Genomic DNA, 19,853 nt, shown 5'->3' with positions numbered 1-19,853 from the left:
TGGTAGTAATATTATTGACATGTATGCAAAACCTAAAGTAGTGGCGAAACATACAGTAACAGGCACTGGGCGGAACAAAGAGTCACAAGAAACTACTTTTTGTCTTTCCAGTTTAGAAGGATTATTTTCTTAGAACTAGTATGGATTGCTCATATTTCAGTGGTAGATTAACTGATGCAAGGTCTCCAGGGCTGAAAGTGTTTCAGTGATTTTTTTTTTTTCTTGGTCACTTTGGGAACATAACCAGGTCGCATGCAGATAATCAGATATCAGCAAGGTATCAGGAACCCTGAAACCCATATTGTGTGTAGTTTATATTATGTAACATGAGCTTTATGTAAAAGTTTAATAATAATTGTGTATTAATAAGACTGATAATAAACTAAAATCAATATAATCTAAAAATTGCTTACATGCACTAAATTTAGTGATTCTGTTTTTTTTTATAATATAAAATAATTTTCGGTTTTTAAAGAGCTAACCATGTGTAATTTAACGTTTAGGCGTTTTATTTTGAAGTACTTTGTTTACGTTAAGCACATCTTCAAGAAGAGGCTCTGTTCCCGCCTCTGTCTCTGAAAACCCCGCTCTGATTGGTCCACATCTCTGCCAAACAATCTCGGACACCAATCGGCATAAAGAAGTGACAACGTCATCACTAGATGCCGGAAAAAATTGTCACATGTGTCATCTACGGTGTCAACCAACTTGGTAGCCCTTATGGAATGAGCGGAGACCGTCTGTTGGGCAATTAATCGATCAGAAAGAAGACAGTAATGTTTAAGTAAGACTAACTCAGCGCGTTTACATGTGATTAATCGGTACGCTGTGGTTTGAATGACTGCGGGAGACGATTAGCATGAACAGGCTCCATGTGAGGCTCTGGTACTTCACGTCGCTGTTTGTGAACGACAGGACTCTCTCTGCTCCTGTCCGCTGTGATTCTTCTCTCCATCGGACTGTTTTTCAGCTTTTTCGGACCATGGCCACCACTACCACTAACAACAAAAACAATTTACCGAAGAAAGCCAAGCAGAAGGAGCCGCTGCGCAGAGTGAAAACCAAAGAGAACCGCAGCAAGCGAGGAGACGTTCACGGACCGTCCACTGTGTACCTGCAGGTGGTCGGAGCTGGAAGCAGAGATAATGCTGCGTCAGTTTACGTATTCTCCGAGTTCAACAGGTACTTCAAACCGTCTGAAGGCACTTTGGAGCACATTTTTTGTGCTGTTGTATGTTAGAAAAAACTTGACTTTTTAATGTACCCCACTGTAAACACACTTACAAAAATAGCAGGCATTAACAGCAGGTCAAAGCGATGCTTTTCCTGGGCTCCACTTTACTGCAGTGATGCAGAGAAAGCTACACTTTTCACTTCTGGTATTTCACAGGTTGTGGATCCTCGAGTCCTCACCTCATCTTAGTTCTCCTCAGGAGAGGAGTCGAGACAGGTGTTTAACAAAATGAGACATCCTTTACTTCAAACTTTACTCGCCTTCGCACCTAAATGAACTTGAGTGTCATCCCATTCTTAATCCTTAGGGTTTAAGCTAATGTCAGCCCAACATTTGCAGCGGTAGCAGCTTCAATTCTTCTGGGAAGGCTTTCCACAGGTTTGGGAGTGTTTATAGGACTTTCTGACCAGTCTTTCAGAAGTGCATTTGTGAGGTCAGACATGGCTCACACAGACCAGCACCCAGTTATATTTGTATTTAATGGATTAATTGTAAGTTTATGAGATTGCATCAGTTTGTTGGAAGACATGAATACACACTAATCAGTGGATATTTATCAAGTCAAGTCAAGTGGCTTTATTGTCATTCTAACCATGTGCAGTGGTACAGTACACAGTGAAATGAGACACCGTGCCTCCAAGACCGTGGTGCTACATATGACATATAACAGACAATCAACACGGGGGGGGTTGCACACAAGTGCAAGTGTGCAACAACCCCCCCAAACAAACAGTGCAACACCAGACAGAACAGAACGATAAGACACAAAACGGTGCGATAGAAAAGTGCAACAATGACGACCTCCACAGATGATCCATCAGTGTTAAGTGGACAGTGATCTCTCTGTGCTCTCCTGAAGTCAACAATCATTTCTTTTGTTTTGTCCACGTTCAGAGACAGGTTGTTGACTCTACACCAGTCCATTAGCTGTTGCACCTCCTCTCTGTATGCTGATTTGTCGTTCTTGCTGATGAGACCCACCACAGTCATGTCATCTGCAAACTTGATGATGTGGTTCGAATTGTGCATTGCTGCACAGTCGTGAGTCAGCAGCGTGAACAGTAGTGGGCTGAGCGCACACCCCTCCAGTGCTCAGTGCGGTGGTGTTGGAGATGCTTTTACCGATCCGAACTGTCTGAGGTCTCGCCGTCAGAAAGTCCAGGATCCATTTGCAGAAGGAGGTTTTCAGGCCCTGTAGGCTCAGTTTTCCAATCAGGTGTTGTACATATGTGTCTTTATCAACCAGGTGGGTGAGGGCAAGATCTAGGGTGCTCTGCACATTCTCTGAGTACTCTCCCAGGAATGTTATCTGGACTAGCAGCTTTCCGTGGGTTAACTCTGCAAGGGGTTTTTCTCACGTCAGCCAAGGTCGAGATGATTTCCTCACCAACACGTCATTCTGAGCAGGAGGGAGGGGAGGCGTCACCATAGCAGGCAGGTGTCGTCTACCTGTAGTCGATGATGATCGTGAACTGGCCGTTGGTGCTTTATGAGTGCTATATTCTGTTTTTCTATTAAATAACCTTAAAAAAGACCTTGTGGTCAGGTGCCTCCTCAGTACTCATTTGGGTTTCCAGGTCTGCCTGACAGACTTCTTTGAGATCTCATCCAGCATCCAAGTGTCCAAAACAGCCTCAGATCAGACGCTAGAACCACAAAGTCAATCACTGACCTTCTCATAGACTGGATGAAAGATGAACATAGAACATTAAACCTGCCTTTGGCAGGGGGAGTGGGGCGCTCGGGACACATTTTGCTGACTGGTTTTGAGGCTAAACATGTCTGTTGTGGTTATTACTGGAGGCAGAAAGATGTTTCTCTTTGATGAGGGTTAGCCAAGTCTTTAGCCAATCAGCATGAGACTGGTTTTTCATGCAGCTCCTGTAATTTCAAATACAGTATCTGGCTCAGTGATGATATTTTAGGGTTAAAGTTTGAGGGTTAAAGTTAGGTGCAGGTATGGGTAACGGTTTGGGACTGTTTTGGTTTGACAAAGCTGGAAATGCATTAATATTAGTAAGTGCCCCAGTGTGAGTGTATGTGGAGCAGGCTGTAGTTACTTTATGGTAACCTCTGATAGCAAAAACTAACTTTAAACCTTTGACCGCACTTATTCAGGTCCTCAGCAGCACACACACCTAGTTTTACGCAGCTTGGAGGTGTTATCGCCTGAGTAGGCGAAGAAAAGGCTTCTCAACATGATAATAAGATGCTTTTGGACAGTTTGGCATAAAACGAAAAATAGGAACTTTGACACAATCAGTGGAGCATGACGCAGCAACAGGAATGATCATGATAATAATCTTTTTCCCTTAAAATCCTGAGACCAATCGCCTGGTGTAATTGAGAGGTTCTGATTGCAGCTCGCCCAACGCTTTCTGAAATACACCTATGCAAAACAAACCTCTCTCTGCTGCAGGTACCTGTTCAACTGTGGTGAAGGAACGCAGAGGCTCATGCAGGAACACAAGTAAGCTGGTGATGCCACAGCAGCGTTAAGATTTCAGTCTGTCTGGTGGTTTAAAAAACAGCATGAACATGATCATCATGTTTTCCTGTGGCAGGCTGAAAGCTGCTCGCTTGGACAACATCTTCCTGACCAGACTGAGCTGGGAGAACGTGGGAGGCTTGTCAGGTCAGTGAACACAGGTTCATGTTCATGTTAATCCCTGTCAACACACTGGTGCTCCACACTAACACCAGGTATATATTACAGAGCTGAAGTCACATAGTTCATACATGACAGTAATATTCAGCATTAATGGAAATAAAATGTTTTCATCACCAGTATTCATCAGTTTGTGTCTTTCTGCATTATTTACAACAGGGAGGTTCTAAAAGCACAACTTGATTATTGACATATTTTGTAAAATATATGCATTCATGAAAATGCCAGTTGAAGCTGAGGACAGTTTCATAACTGTGGATGGAGCCAAATACACTGAAATAACAATCCAACCCAGGCAGAGGTCTGCCTCTCACCTCAACCTGCAGAATTTTGTGCTTCGTACTGTTGGAGCTCAGTTTGATTTATGCAGCAACAGCTCACAAGAACAGTCGTCTCAAGGTGTTTTATATTTTAAGATGAAAACTTGGTGGAGGTGGAGAACTGCAACAATGTCACAGCCCCTTATGGGCAAGTACTTGGCAACTGTGGGATTCAATTCAATGTCTACAGCACCAAATCACAATACTCGCCTCAAGGCACTTTATATTGTAAGGCAGACCCTGCAATAATACATGCAGAGAAAAACCCAACAATCATACAACCTCATATGAAGAAGCACTTTGGTGACAGTGGGAAGGAAAAACTCCCTTTTAACAGGAAGAAGCCTCCAGCAGAGCAGGTTCATGCCTTTGTCACCTGGACAAAGGGATGAACCCTTAATCCCTTTAAACATGAAGAGACCTCCTTTTGTTTACACTGGTTGCGTCTTAATTATTTGCCTTAAACCCACGCTGGTTGCAGAAGTGAAGGCTTTGAAAACTGACTGACTCCCACACGAAGAGCTGGAATAAACTACAGCTCTTGTAGCCGAGATTTATTACGGTGGTTGGAATTATATATGCACAGTTCAAGAATAAAACATAGAAAAGAGCAGAATATGACCCTTTAAACGTGACCTGCTTTACTTTGATTGTTAATTGCACAAAATTTGAAATAATTTCTGAATGTACAGGTCAATTTTTTATTTTTTTAAACTTGTTATTTTCAGTTTTATATGAAAATAATATTCGTGCACTCTTAGATGATTTATATGTCTATATTCTGTATAAGTAGAACCATTACACAGAATAGCTATTTATTTGATTTTGGTTAATTTCAGTATATTAAATAATCTTATATCTCTTTGTTCTGTAATAATATTCGTCTGTGTCTCGTCTCGTTGCAGGGATGATATTAACCTTGAAGGACACCGGCGTCCCTGAGTGTGTTCTCTCTGGACCTCCACAGCTGGTGAGAAGCTGGATCAAACAGTGCAAACACGCCTTGAGGAGCTTTTAATGTGAAAGGATTCACTTTACATCTGCTCTCTTCCTTTTTTTTCTAATCACAGGAGAATTATCTGAATGCCATCAAGTCTTTCTCTGGACCACTGGAGGACATCAAGCTGTGTATGTTGAACTTCTTGAGACAAATGCATTATTTTTGTGTTACGTCTGTGTGATATTCACTGTGTCATGTCGTCCCAGCGGTCCGACCGTACACTGAGGAGACGTACTCCGATGACACCATGACGGTTTATCAGGTGCCGATAATTGGTGGGTTTGAATCACTGTTTCCTGATTATTATTTTTTTATTTCTTAGCCTCAGGAAGGAGTTTGTTTGTCATCTAATCTTTTTTTTTTTATGCCATCGTCTCTGCAGCAAAGTCGAGGGACAATGACAGAAAACGCTCCCACAGGTCGGGCAGGAACAGCCCCACTCAGGCGACTCCACAGAAAGCCGACGTTAGCAGTGCAGACGATCCAGGTGAGTCAGAGCAGGCTAGACTAGACATGCAGTATTATACAGATAAGATTCATTTGACCACCTGAGGTTGTAGCATTCAAATAAAACTGAAAGCCAGCACAAAAACAAAATCAAATTTAAAAATTATTAATAATCATTTAAAATAAATCGGCGTCATCAGATTTGGAAATTATTTTAAGCGTAGCTACAATGTGGGATTTTAGGCTTTAGGCTTCATGCCGTCTTCTGTCAGGACTGAGGTGTGAATAAAAGTGTAATAGGCCGACTGTGGCTGCGTGTCTTTGGTAATAAAATGAACAAACTGAGTGCAACAATCGCTTCAAATTTTAGGTGAAAGGCGAACAGCAGCGAGAGATTCCTCTCTGGTGGTTGCCTTTGCCTGCAAGGTAGGACGCTGTGAAAATACGTCCATCCTGTGACGTGCAAATTGAAGCTTATTGTATCTGACAGTTTGCTTTTTACCTGTCTGACACTTTTACAGCTTCACCCAAAGAAGGGCAACTTCTTAGTTGCTCAAGCCAAAGAGCTCGGGCTGCCCGTGTAAGTGGAATCACTGTTATGTTCTTTCCAAGTTAACATGAGGTCCAGTTGTCTTATCAATGTGGACTTTTTGTTTTCCTAATGTTTAAAAGCTTTGCACTCAGTTGGCTAAGGATTTGGCAGATACTGGTGTGCACAAATTATACTTTACATGAAACAATTCTTGTCTATAAAAAGATTTGCAGTAAAAAAAAAAAGATGCAAAATATTAGTTTTAGTTTTGCTTCATTTTCAGTCTGATTTGAACTGTTTCCTGATCTTTCCTCCTTTAAGGGGCACAGCTGCTATTGGTCCCATCATTGCAGCTCTGAAAGACGGGAAAAGTATCGTGCATGAAGGAAAAGAGGTGAAGACTCTGTTTTCTTTTCATTCAGGCTGCAGCTCTAAGCTGGACTTGCTCACATTTCTGTCGCTGCTGGTTTTCAGATCCGACCCGAGCAGGTCTGTACTCCTACCGATCCAGGACCAGTCTTTATTATGGTCGAGTGTCCGTCTGAAGAATTTCTTGGAGCTCTTTGCACCAATCAGCAGCTGGGAAGGTAATAGTTTAACTGCCAGTCACATTTTTTTTCCAGCACTATTTTAATTATTATTTTAATTAAATCATGCTGTTCTCAGACAAAACAAATGATCACAATGATCGAAAATGTTTTGGGTTTTAACATTTTTTTTAGGTCTTTAGGTGTTTGGGGTTTTTCTTTCTAGTGGATAGTTTAACTATTTGTCTTTTCCAGTGCAAAACAAGTTGATCTATGATTTTTTTTTTATTAATTTCTTTATTTTCCCAGTAAAGTGTGCTGATTTATCTTCATTCATTTGCAACATAATGGTGTTTTCCTGGATACAGACCAAGCAGAATTAGCATTGGAGATGTTCCTTCAGTTCATATATCTGATGTATATTTATCATAAAGATTGAACTTGACAGGAGATGCATACATTAATGAGTCACAGTGTATTAGTGTGAGCTATGGTACAAACTCATAAAACTGAGATTTCAGTTTGCAGGTCGTTGTCTTGTTCGTTTATCTCATGTTATAAACTTTTAAATAGGTCATAAAGTTTTGATATGTGTCTTTTTTTTTTCCCTCTTAGTTATCACGATGTCATAAAAGTGTCCTGTTCAGATTAACTCAGTTCTACAACAAACCTGATAACTTGAGAGCTTATAGGACCTTGAATCTTTTCTTTTTTTGAATTAAAGGAAACTGTATCCTGGTAGAAACTAATTCCCCCACATCAGGCTACGTAGAGTCAAAGAGTCACAATTTGCAGTTTTCTTGCTCTGGAAGACCTGATATGTGCACATGACGCACTTAGATGAAAATAGTTTAGCTAAGCAACACTGCCACACGTGATGAAACGGTGCTACTGTAGCCTTTGTGCATTTAGTGCCTGTGTGGTGTTTAACTTGACAACGATAACCAGTTATTGTGTGTAAGTTTGACCCTGTGCTTCTTTCTATGCTGTGACAGGAAGTGTGGTTCTTATAAATATTCTCTAGAAGTGTCTAAAGTTGAGGTTGTCACCCCCTGCAGATACCAGACGGGTGGGACGGAGGACCCTGCTGCGTTGGTGGTCCACATGACTCCAGAGTCTGTTTTGAAAACAGACCAATACAAGGAGTGGATGGAGAGGTTTGCAGTTTCTGTCTGAAAACTTTTTGCCACAGCATTTTGTCCACCGAGCACTCAGTGGTCTGTGTTTCTGCAGGTTTCCATCTACGACAGAACACCTGATCCTTAATGAACACGCGTGCACGATCCACAACATCAGAAGTCACAAGATTCAGGCCCAGCTCAACATGATCCACCCAGAAATCTTCCCACAACTGAAAGCTTACAAAACAAAGGCAAGGCTGATGGACAGATGAAACATTTCGGTGTTCACTGAAACGTTCCCTTTCAAACGGGGAAGTTTGACCTTACACCTTTTACAATAGACGAATCCCTGCATGCATTTAAACTCTACTTGTACTGTGCTGAAAAAGCACATTGTTTTATACACTGAGAGTGAAAAGCGCAGCTCCCAAACTGCATGTAAGAAAACATCAAAAAACTCTTACTTTTTGGTTTCCTGTAGGAGCCTCAGGCGGCCTTACACGTCCCGAACGTCAGAGCGGAGTGTCTGCTCAAGTTCCAGCTCAGACCTGTAATGGAGTGGCAAAGGTTAGTTTGTCCTTCAATCCCTCCAATTTAGCCATCATTACTTTGCAGCTCCGAGCGCCGGCTTGTCATAGAAAACGATCTGCGCTGGACCAGCCCCTCTCAACTGCTTTCTTCTCTCCTCGTCTTTTTTTAACCTCATCTTACAAGTGTCAGGGTTTTATTTTATTTATTTTTTCTTACATTGTTTCTGTCAAGTACTGTAGAGGCGCATCAAGGTCAGATGTAGGGGGAGGGAAAAGAACCACTGCTTTTTCCCCAGCAGTGTTTTTGCAGGCAGTGGTGTGTGTCTTTTTCACTCTTGTCTCATTTGTTAGAGATGCCATCCCCTCCTGCAACTCTGAGGAGTTTGTGAAAGAAGCTTCTGAGGTCCCAAACTTTCTGGCAGAAGTGGACAAGTGCAGGAAGATTTGCTCCACTGGCTCTGCAGAGCTTTCCGGTCAGTTATGGAAACTAGCACTCGCCCAAAAAGTGTTGGATTCACTCAAGCATGGTCTATCTACAGTGCCCTATTTTTGTCTTTATCTTTATTAAGTTCATTAATATCACAAGAAATTATATGAACAACTGAAAGAGTGTAGCTTGAAGCTACAGCTTATGTAATACAACAGTCAGAATGTAAGGAAAATTAAATCGACTGCAATTTTAGCTTCAGATTTAAATAGAAAATCGGGACAAAAGAAAATAAAAGATGGATATGGATGAACTCTGTGTCGAGACCATCATCACACTATACATTTAGCACAATCCTGAGTAATCATGTTATTTCTATGCTGTAATTTAAAAACAAGTTTTAATTAAATTTGTTTTATTATCCCTCATTTTAAACAGTTTATAAATATTATGTTTGGATTTCAGTGAGTTTAATCCAATAAATTCTGGATTTGTTGACTCTCAGTAGGTTTTCTTTGTTATCATTCATATTTAGTTTTACGTTTTGGGAGTAAAAAGATCAAGTTGATGTTTGGCTTGTGTTTCCTCACAACTCTATACAGTCATACATGGAGCAGCAAGTCAATAATATAAAATGCTTAGTGATTTTTGGCATGAGAAGTCTTCAAATTAAAACAATGTTGCAGTTTAGACTCTTTGTTTGATACTTTATATTTAATTTCCAGGCTAATTTGTTATTAACACTAACTGGAAAACATTTTGCTTGAAGGATTATGGCAGTTTTAACTTTTTCTTTGGTTATTTAATGAGCGGTTTTCCGATTTTAATACATTTAGTTTTTCCAAGGTGAGGAGATCATTTGTTAGACTCAAACCAGTCAGTAGTTTACTTTCCAGAGTATCCAAACACTGCTTTGGATAAATGCACTCCATTGACTTATGTAATGTAAACAATAGTGGTCCAAGAAGTGAACCCTGTGGCACCCCACAAGTTACGTTTTAATAAACCAGAATCTGTATTATTTATATGTGCATACTGATACCTGTCATCCAAATATTGAATTAGCCAGTGATAGGCAAGCATTCTGATGCCATACCTGTCTAATTTACTTAAAAGCAACGTCTGATCATCCAACACCTTTTTTAGATCCTGAAGTATTCCACCGGTGTGCTTCTTTCTCTCAGTTGCATTAGTAATGTGTTTTTGTTTGTCGACCTCACTCATCGTGCATGTATGGTTGTGTTGTTTTTGTTGCAGGTCAAGGAGGAAAATACCCAGAGGTGGTTTTCTTGGGAACTGGGTCAGCTCTTCCGATGAAGATCAGGAATGTCAGCGGCACTTTAGTTAATATCAGGTAACGTCTCTCAGGACAGGCAGGCAGTGTAGCTCACCGCTGGTGTCAACATTAAAATAAAAATTGATTTAGAATTTCAAGACTATTACGTAAGAAAGAGGAAAATCATCTTTTTATCAAGAACCAACATTTTAATGAGATTGCATATGTTGCATTTATTTTGGTCGGTCAAAACAGGAAGCCAAAGAGAAGCTTCGATCGTCTCTTAATCCTGTGAGATCCTTAATTTATGTTCATGTTTGACTCCGTGTTACAGAGGAACTGCTAAAATGACTGAAACACATTTAAAACTTTTGACTCTCAGTGAAAAGTGAGTCTGACTTGTACAATCAAATATCTGTTGTCAACGAACAGCCCGGCCGTCTGAGAGCCTCTCATTGTTTTCACAGACTGAAGCTTTTATCTGCAGTACAGAGGATATTATTCACTGTGTCTCCAAGCACCTAATGCAGTATGACCTAAACCGAGACTAGATATTGCACAAGTTTCTTTTTGTTTCATATTGGCAATAGTATGCTGCCGTAGATAACAAAAGGACTGAATTTTAAATTGAAGCTGTTGCCTCAGTTCTTTGTTCTCACTGCTTTCCTGGGGAGTTTGGGTGACTTCTGGTCGTCTTTTTTTAATCAATTCCACTTTTCCCACCCTGTCAAAGTCATTCTGTAGTCATCACTCTGATCCTTTCATTAAAGCTCACTGCTATTCTGACATTTAGATTCATAGACAGCCATCTGTGCATCCACCTCCTCCACCATCCAAACTCAAGACATTACATCTGACTTCAGATGATCTCTCAGTATTTTATTATTCTTTTGTGTTTAGCTTAGGAAAGGTCATTGCATCTTACAGTATGTGTGGTGGTATTTAAACACAGAGGTGGGAGGTATTCCCACAGAGATCAAAGATGTTTGATGTCCAAAGTGGGAATTAAGCGATTTTTGAGTGGGTGGAAAGGTGGAGGTGACGAAGAACATGAAAGGATTAGCACATAAACTACAAGATGCTCTAAAACAGCTTACAAAGTGGCTTTTCTCCATATGTATCTTCTTCTTCCAGCACACCACCGTAAAGAACATCCCTCTCCTGAAAGTTGCCAGATAATCAATGTTATTTACTTCCCCTGGTGGTCATGAAGGGAATAGACCTGAATAATGGCCTAAATTAAATATATTTAAAACCTAAATCTTTAAGCCATGTTGTTATTGCATCATTTTTCAGTGCACTGAGTTATCACTGTGTTTGGTCCAAATAAGAATAACAAAGTCTTATCTCTGATGTAAATTAGGTTGAAATGTTCCATTTTTAAAAAATCAGTTTTAGACAGTATCTCATTCAGGTGCAGGAATCTGTTGCTGCATCCTGGCAGGTGTTTTCATCATTGTATACACCTGATGTATTCCCCATGTATCCTCAGTAGTGTTTAAACAGTGCTTCACTGTCTCTAGTCAATTTTAAGAGGCTTAAAAACTGATTAAAATGATTTCTTAGTGTAAATTTGTAAAACCTATAAAGGCGTCCTGTAATGAATAATGATGCGTGTGTACTGAGAAGGCTGTAATCACCCACTGTTTGCAGTTTAGTGTTTGTCTGGGCATGTTTCACATGTTTGTTTGTACTCGCATGAAGCCCGAGTCAGTCGTTGCTGCTGGACTGTGGAGAGGGAACCTTTGGTCAGCTCTGCAGACACTACGGGGACGACGTTGACGACACTTTGTCCAAGATCGCCACGGTCTTCATCTCACACCTGCATGCTGACCATCACACAGTAAGCAGCCATGCATCAGGTTTTAACTTGTAAAAACAAAGTTAGACTGCTCGACTTACTCTCGTTGTGATCTTTTTGTTTCAGGGGCTGGTGAAGCTGCTGTACCAGAGAGAAAGGGCACTGGTGAGTATTTGAAATACTGTTTCTTTTTGAAGAAAGTGAAAACTCAAGACATGAAAGGTTGGTTAAAAATAGAAACCTCTGATATATACTGTGTGAATGTGTGTGTGAATGGGTGGATGACTGGATGTGTAAAGCGCTATACAAATACAGGCCATTTACCATTTATACTACCTCCTTGTTTTGTGTAAGGATTCCCAAATAATGACATTCAGGGGTTTGTGTCACATCTATACCTCCAGGCAACTTTGGGAAAGCCATTTAGCCCGATCTTCCTGGTTGCTCCGGTTCAGATCATGACCTGGCTCAACCAGTACCACGACTACTGCGAGGAGATTCTCAGTCACATCAAGTATGTGGACACAGAAACATCTTAACTCATTAGGACACACTCCACCTCCATGCTTTATGAGTACTGGATTAGTTAAGTTGAACTGTTTTTGCTGTTACTGAACAATTTCATTGTGTCTTTGCATTTATAATAATTTGAAATTAATAGTAAAACCAAAGCACAATTGCATTTATGTATATTATACATATATGGGCAGGGATAGCTCAGTAGGTAGAGTGGTGGCCCCATGATCGGAAGGTCGGGGGTTCGATTCCCCTGAACAGCTACCCTGAGGTACCCATGAGCAAGGTACCGTCCCCACACACTGCTCCCCGGGTGCCCAATGGCTGCCCACTGCTTCACTGAGTGAATGGGTTAAATGCAGAGAGGAATTTCCCCACGGGGATCAATAAAGTACTCCTTTCTTTCTTTCTTTCACCACTTGCACTACATTATTTGTGTACTGGGCAAAGAAAGAAGTCTCTTTGGTGTATTTTTGACAAACACAGTTGTCGTCATGTTATCAGCAACTTTCAGGGTTTTTAATTTTGTTTCTTCTGATTGGTTGAAAAGTGTTTGAGCTGTTCAGAGTAGCTGGAAAGATTCCTAAACTATATAAATCATGTAATTACATGCAGTACGTTTAGGGAGCTAATTCCTGTCGTTGATGTTTCATAGACCAGTGTTTCCCAACCTTTTGGAGCCACGGCACATATTTCACATCAGAAAAATCGCACGTCACACCACCAAACAAAAATGTCACAAAAGGCATATTGATCATTTTTCCCTGCGCACCAGGTATAGCGGTATATTGTCCCCAGTATACTTCTTTTGCTTTCTTCTGACCACTAATCATGCTAGGGCCTTCATCTGGGTCAGAGTTTTCTCCAGGACCAGGTCAGACTGGATACTTTTATTTTCAAATATGTATCTATTGCTGTTACGCGCTGCGTTGTCTAACTCGCAGCTTGACTATTATGTCATTTCTTCTTCGTTTTCTTCTGTTTTACTGGCACTTGGCAACCCATTTAATTAGAGCTGGTAGTTGTACTGCCCTCTAGTGGAAGAGAATGTAACTGCTCTGCCTGTTACTCACGCCGGTCGTTTAGAGCAGCGGTCCCCAACCTTTTTTGCGCGACGGACCGGTTCATGCCCGACAATATTTTCATGGACCGGCCTTTAAGGTGTCGCGGATAAATACAACAAAATAAAACTAGTACCGGTACCGAAAAAAAGAAGATTTATTCATAACACACGTGAAAAGACCCAGGAAAACCGAGTTAACGATAAAAACGATAAAAACCCTGAAAACCATACATTTCACACCTGAGCCTCAACTCTCGCGGCCCGGTACCAAACGACTCACGGACCGGTACCGGTCCGAGGCCCGGGGGTTGGGGACTGCTGGTTTAGAGTACTAACCAGGTGGAACCAGATAATCTTCCACGACACACCTATGTGCCGTGGCACAGTGGTTGGGAAACACTGTCATAGACTACTATTAAATACTTAACAACATATCATTAATAATAATAATGATGTTTATTTGTGCTGCACATATCAAAACCAGTATTATAAGAAACACAGAATAAAGAACAAAGGACTGTCTGGACTTCTTTAAATGTTTCTCAAAGGTCAGACTAAACTCAGAACAACCCGGGTTCTAACAGGTGATTTCATGAATGGATAAAGGGCTCTGGGATAGACTGAATACCTGGAGCGTCCCTGAACCAGTGATGAGAATTTCTGTTTTATTTGAGTTTAAAAATTGCACTCATCCATTTCTTATTATCACATAGGCAGTTTATAAGGTTGGACAGGCTCAGTGGGTTTTACTGAAAGATAGAGTTGTGTGTCATCGGCGTGGCAATGGTTATTTCTCTGTCTAATGTGGATGAGAAGTAAAACATATAATGAAAAAGGGCAGGTCTGTAATTGAAGAATCTACTTGTACAGTTAAATTTACAAGTATGTTGTTGTTTTTTTACTTTATAGAAATATAAGAAATGTTTATGGAGTAACTCAGTAAACTAAATTACTAGAACTATAGCAGCAGGAGGTCTTTCAGCCTTTAAGTTGCATTGACTGAAACCATGAACAGGATAACAGATGAGCATAGACACTGTGCCGTTTGAAACTCACTGGTTTCGAATCATCATCAGCTGTCATCATTTGGTTGTCATCGTGTAGTTATTACATATTTGGGTAAAAGATCCTTGGCAGTTAGATCAGACTTCAGAAAAACATACAAGCCTGTTTTTTTGTTTGTTTGTTTGTTGTTTTTTGTCTGAACCAAGTAGCAAGTCATAATATTAATCATATAATTCCTAAAGGCACCAACAGTTAAAAACATGTCGGAGAGGTGTACAGCTGCCTGTGTTGGGACCGATCAGTCGGCTCAGGAATCCAAATGAATTCTTGTAGATTTGCTATGAAGGGAGAAGCAAAAACACATTTTTGCAGACTGCAAACATGACCAAATAAATGTTGGCCTTTAACATGGGAGTCTATGGGGATTGACTTGCTTTTGGAGGCAGTCTCAAGTGGCCAAAACAGGAACTGCACTTTGGCTTTATGTTACATTAAGGTAATTCCAGTGTTCTAATGTAAGTCGTCTCTCTGTTAATTTCCTGCACCAGGTCCTTGTGATATCAGTTTCTGTATTTAGTGAAGACATCCTTCACACTAATCATGCACGCACGTGTCTGTGCTTAAAGGTGAAACAGTCAGTTTCAGTGCGTCGTTTCTCTGAAGGATGTCTGATTTGTTTTTCAGCCTCATCCCCAATAAATTTCTGTGTGACACCGTCGAGGTTCCCAAACAGAGGACGAAGTCATTCATCCAAGCGATGCTGAAGAAGAACAACCTGCAGCGGGTCAGCAGCCGTTTGAACGTCACATGTTTGTTTATTTATTTATCGAAGCCTTTTTAAAGTGACTCATCGTTTTATTCCTGTGTGTCTCACAGTTCCACACATGTTTAGTGCGTCACTGCAAGAATGCCTTTGCCTGCAGCTTCACTCACCAGGCAGGCTGGAAGCTGGCCTTTTCTGGAGACACCATGCCCTGCGACGCATTCGTACACATCGGTTAGTCCTACTCAGACTGATTAAAGTCCATACGTCACCCAAGTGTATCTAGGCAGAAGCACATAATAGCAAATTGAGCGTCTGCTTTCGATATTACAGTGATTCATATAAGGTCATCTTGACTCTAGCTTGACTACACGGGTTGTTTTGAATAATTTATCCGATATTTCTTAATGCTCTCAATCACTCTTGTAGCTGGCAGCCTCTTCTAATGGTTCCTCTGGGATCCCTCTTCATTGACTCTTCTTAAATTGCTTGACTGGATTCTGTCCAAGCAAAGCCTCCCAGAGACAGCCAGTGTTTCCCAAGTCTGCTCATTATAGATGGCTCAGCTCACCGGACAAACAGGGCATGCGGATTCTTGATCACGCTGACCACCTGATTGATTTCCTGTGGGACGGGAAGAAGCTCTAAGTGCTTCCCTCTGATTTGGGCTTCTCATTCTCATTCTTTCTATTATTTTAACCCAGGAAAAAATGCGACCTTACTAATCCACGAGGCCACACTGGAGGATGAGCTAGAGGAGGAAGCTGTAGAGAAAAGGCATAGGTGAGTGAAACAAACTGTGTGGCTCTGCAGGTACTTTAAGGTGATTTAATGGAAATGAAGGAAATGTTGGAGGAGGAAAAACGAGCAGTTGGAGCTCCGTGTCAGCTAGCAAAGAGTTCTCTTCACTCGCTGATTGAGGCAGCCGTTATGTTCTGAGTGCATTGTTAAATCTCTTCATTCTCCGCACATATTGACATTGATTTTTGTTTCTTTTTTACGGCGCCACTGTGAGCGTCTGTCTTCACAAAAGCGTGTTTTTATGTCTTTAGAAAACAACGTTCCCATCGAAGAGCGACGTAAATCTGTGACTTTGACTGATCTTTTCTCATAGTACAACCTCCCAGGCCATCGGTATCGGCATGAAGATGAACGCCGACTTCATCATGCTCAACCACTTCAGCCAGCGCTACGCTAAGATCCCTCTCTTCAGCGAAGACTTCAACGACAGGGTGGGAATATCCTTCGACCACATGAGAGTAAGAGCGGCCGTGTCTGATTTCTTTGACAAATAATGTCTTACTGGATTTGACAGCTGGTTTCCAGATATCCTGTTGCACTTGAAGGCATCACGGGGACACTGTGTGAAACATGGTCCACAGACATGTGCAGATGGAGGCTCTCTTAATGATCACGCAATCCTGAAAGTTTTAATACTATAGTGTTGCAGACAGGCGTCCCCATGGAGTTAAACTTTGATAGTTCGACTCGTTTCATTTCAGCCGAGCTTCAGTTGAAATTTCTCGGCTCTGCTTTCAGAAATGAACTTTTCTCCAATTCATCCACAGCTTCGGCAGCAGGGTCCATTTATGCGTTCCTAGAGAAGGTTTTACACATTTATATACAACAACAGCAAGAACTTCAAACAATAGGATATTAATACTTTTAGAAATAACATTTTTTTTAGGTTTTAAGGACATCTCTACATTTCAGTGGAGCTTAGTTCCTCTATGATGAGCCCTGCCTTGATGTTGAAGGAATTTTCAGGCTTAGCAGAGATCGGCAGTCATGGACTGATTTTCTTTGCTAATTAACTTTACCTACTCTAACTACTAACTAACTACTATATCATCTCCCTCAACTCCACTTTAAAGTTCATGGTGACTTTAATATTTAACTTTAATATCTTTAGATACTTTCAAAAGTATCAAGATCTTGTTTTTTACATTTTGCTTCATCTGATTTTTTCCCGTCCGTCTAAATAAGAAAATTAAAGAACAACATTGTGTCCGGACAGGATTAATCTCTTTATTCAGTACGGTGGTCCCTCACTATAACCCGGTTCACCTTTCGCGGCCTCCCAGTTTCGCAGAATTTTTTGTGCACAATTTTGCATGCTTTTATTTCTTTTTTAACAGCACATTGTGTTCTGCATCCTAATTGGCTGTAGACCATGTCAATCAGTCTCCTCCATGTCATGTCTCCTGTACAGTACAGAATGCGTTCAGCTTGTCACATTTACATAAAAAAAGACCATTACGCTGGATACCAACATCATCCGCATCAAAGCTAAAAAGCTTTATGAAACTTTAGCTGACAGCGAGGAGCAGGATGCTGCGGAGTCCAGGCCATCGACGAGTGCTTTCAATGCCAGCAAGGGCTGGTTTGACAAATTTCAGAAGTGCTTTGGACTTAGAAGTGTTTGACTGCATGGAGAGGCCGCCTCTGCGGATACCTCTAGAGCAGAGGCATAGGTGAACAACAAATTTAAAGCGATCATCAAGGAAGGGAGATATAAGCCTGAGCAAGTTTTTAGTATGGCTGAGACAGGCTTATTTTGGAAACGAATGCCCTCTCGCACCTTAATAATTCAGGACGAAGCCAAAGCCCCAGGATTCAAGGCCCAAAAAGATTACGTGACTCTGGCTATGTGTGGAAATGCCGCAGGCTTTATGATAAAACCGGCGCTTATTTATAGATCAAACAAACTTTGAGTGTGAAAATGTTAATGCCTGTCTGAGAAAAGTGTGTAGTGAGAGGTTTTACAGCCTTAAAGCATCTGTAATAATTGTAAAAAATAAAGCTGATTACTTTGCGGGTTATTTTTAGGACATAACTCCCGCAATTAACAAGGGAGCACAGTATTAACAAAACATGTATGTAAAAACAGGAAGCTGGGACTAAACCTGGACCTTAGTGGAGGCTGAGTACTTTCTCCCTATGTATGACTGACATGATAAACTTCTGGCTCCTCAGCCTTGCTCATTAGTGATTGTAAGACAACATACATTACCAAAGCACGAGAAATGACAAATTAGTATTTAAGTTTGATTAAATATCTCCAGTTAAAGGCACATTTAAAAACAGTTTTTCAGCTGTTTCTTAATCTAAATGTTAGCAGAAATGCTAGTAGTTGGATGGGGATTGCTGCAACTTCCAAGACTTTCTATTTTTTGTAACATATAAACTACCAACAACAAACATTTATACAAGAATAACAAGGAAATTATACTGTATACAAAACATTTACTGTAAAGAGTATAAATAAGGATAAAAAGAGCTAAAATGGTAAAAAAAAAAGTCTAAATGGAATGGTTCTGAATGCTTTCATTTAAATATTGTGGCAATTTCCTTTATTTCGTCTACTCACAGATTCGTTTTGATGATTCCAAAATCATCCCCAAACTCATTCCTGCACTGAAAACCCTGTTTGCCGAGGAGCTCGGCGAGATGGAGGAGAGGAGGGAGAGGAGGGAGATGAGATATCCAAGAGGAAGCAGCTCTGAAGTGACTAGCGAGCATAAGACGGGAGCGCCGGACGTCAGCAGAGGTGCTAAAAGAGACCAGGAGGAAACAGCAGCACATGTAGAAACGAAGAGGCTGAAAACCAGCTGATTCCTCTCTTTCATTTAAACATGAGTTTTGAAAAAAAAAAAGACTAGATGAATCCATCTTGAGTTATTTTATTTAAATGAGCTGGAGATTTTTATTTGACTTGTGTGGAATGATTAAAGAAAATGTGCTTGTTGCATTAACTGTGCAGATCTGAGCTGTGACTGTAGTTTGTTTTTTGTTAAACGGAATAAAGCAAAGCTCGTCATGTGTCCTTCAACAGTGATTTGTAATCTGTTTCCTGCTGGGTGCCATTTCACTTGACGTCTAAATCCAGACTTTCTAAACTTTTAGAATAAAAATAGAGTTTAAATTTAGTTACATTCGCATAAAAATTGCAACAAATCTATATAGTCTGTTCAGCTGAAGCTAATTTGTGGCAACATCCAGAGCTGAAAAATGAAGCTAAAGTGTAATTTGCATACATTATAGTTACTTTAATGTCCAATGGAAGCTGATACCAAAAGAGAGTCAATCCCCATGGATGCCCATGTTTAACATTGCCAGGCATTAAAAAATTGTATTTACATTCTGCTGCAGTAATAGGCTCAGTCTCTCTGGAGCGTTTCCCCTTCATAACAACTCATCCAGCTGGATTGTGTAGGGAGGGGTGTGGCCATGTTGATAAACAGGTGTGCTGACGTGGGCACCTGGAGCTTATCAGTGTCTCCTGGATCACATCTGATGTGCTACTTATGGTAGCATATGGTCAAAGTAACTAGCATGGTGACAGCCATATATGCTAACCCTCCAAAATGCAGTGGACGCTGTCACTGTAGCAGCTTCCATCCTTTATGTAATCTGTGGCTTTAAGGAATTCACCAGAAGAAGTTCATTTTTCTAATGTTTTCACATCTTGCAGCAAGCAGCTTATTTTTTCTGGTCTTTTGCTGAATAATTTGATGTATGAACAAGCCACAGTCATACTGCACTTTTACTCCTGTTGAAGTCATTTATCACACACTGAAATGCCAAAAGGTGCAGATGTTTGGTGTCTTGCCCAAGAACACT

General features: G+C 40.7%; 1 protein-coding gene across 2 annotated transcripts; it reads left to right on the top strand.

The window, feature by feature from the left end:
* Positions 1-645: 645 nt before the first annotated feature.
* Positions 646-19,062, top strand: elac2 (elaC ribonuclease Z 2). 2 transcript variants are annotated; one of them, XM_084925126.1, is made up of 24 exons: positions 647-1,182; positions 3,654-3,704; positions 3,799-3,869; positions 5,128-5,192; positions 5,293-5,350; positions 5,429-5,497; positions 5,605-5,709; positions 6,040-6,095; positions 6,191-6,249; positions 6,523-6,595; positions 6,676-6,788; positions 7,787-7,885; positions 7,962-8,100; positions 8,331-8,416; positions 8,731-8,852; positions 10,064-10,160; positions 11,787-11,925; positions 12,010-12,048; positions 12,288-12,397; positions 15,152-15,251; positions 15,344-15,464; positions 15,935-16,013; positions 16,345-16,489; positions 18,603-19,062. In XM_084925126.1, exons 1-24 carry the CDS (start codon positions 860-862, stop codon positions 18,843-18,845), a joined length of 2,562 nt encoding a protein of 853 aa, XP_084781252.1. In that variant the 5' UTR covers positions 647-859; the 3' UTR covers positions 18,846-19,062. The 2 variants fall into 2 exon arrangements, with proteins under 2 accessions (XP_084781253.1, XP_084781252.1); XM_084925127.1 differs by lacking the exon at positions 18,603-19,062 and having other exon boundaries at positions 646-1,182; positions 16,283-16,440.
* Positions 19,063-19,853: the final 791 nt, after the last annotated feature.

This window comes from Perissodus microlepis, chromosome 4, assembly GCF_051167445.1.
Source record: "Perissodus microlepis isolate ML-2025 ecotype Zambia chromosome 4, ASM5116744v1, whole genome shotgun sequence".
NCBI classification, from domain to species: Eukaryota; Metazoa; Chordata; class Actinopteri; order Cichliformes; family Cichlidae; genus Perissodus; species Perissodus microlepis.
Note: the sequence above shows the minus strand (reverse complement) of the source record. Positions and strands in the feature narration are given on the sequence as shown.

Coding starts and splice junctions, on each gene's coding strand:
- elac2 (XM_084925126.1), top strand. CDS start 860: ATGAACAGGCTCCATGTGAGGCTCTGGTACTTCACGTCGCTGTTTGTG. Junction 6,250..6,522: donor AAAGAGCTCGGGCTGCCCGT/GTAAGTGGAATC, acceptor TCCTCCTTTAAG/GGGCACAGCTGCTATTGGTC. Junction 11,926..12,009: donor TGCATGCTGACCATCACACA/GTAAGCAGCCAT, acceptor TTTTTGTTTCAG/GGGCTGGTGAAGCTGCTGTA.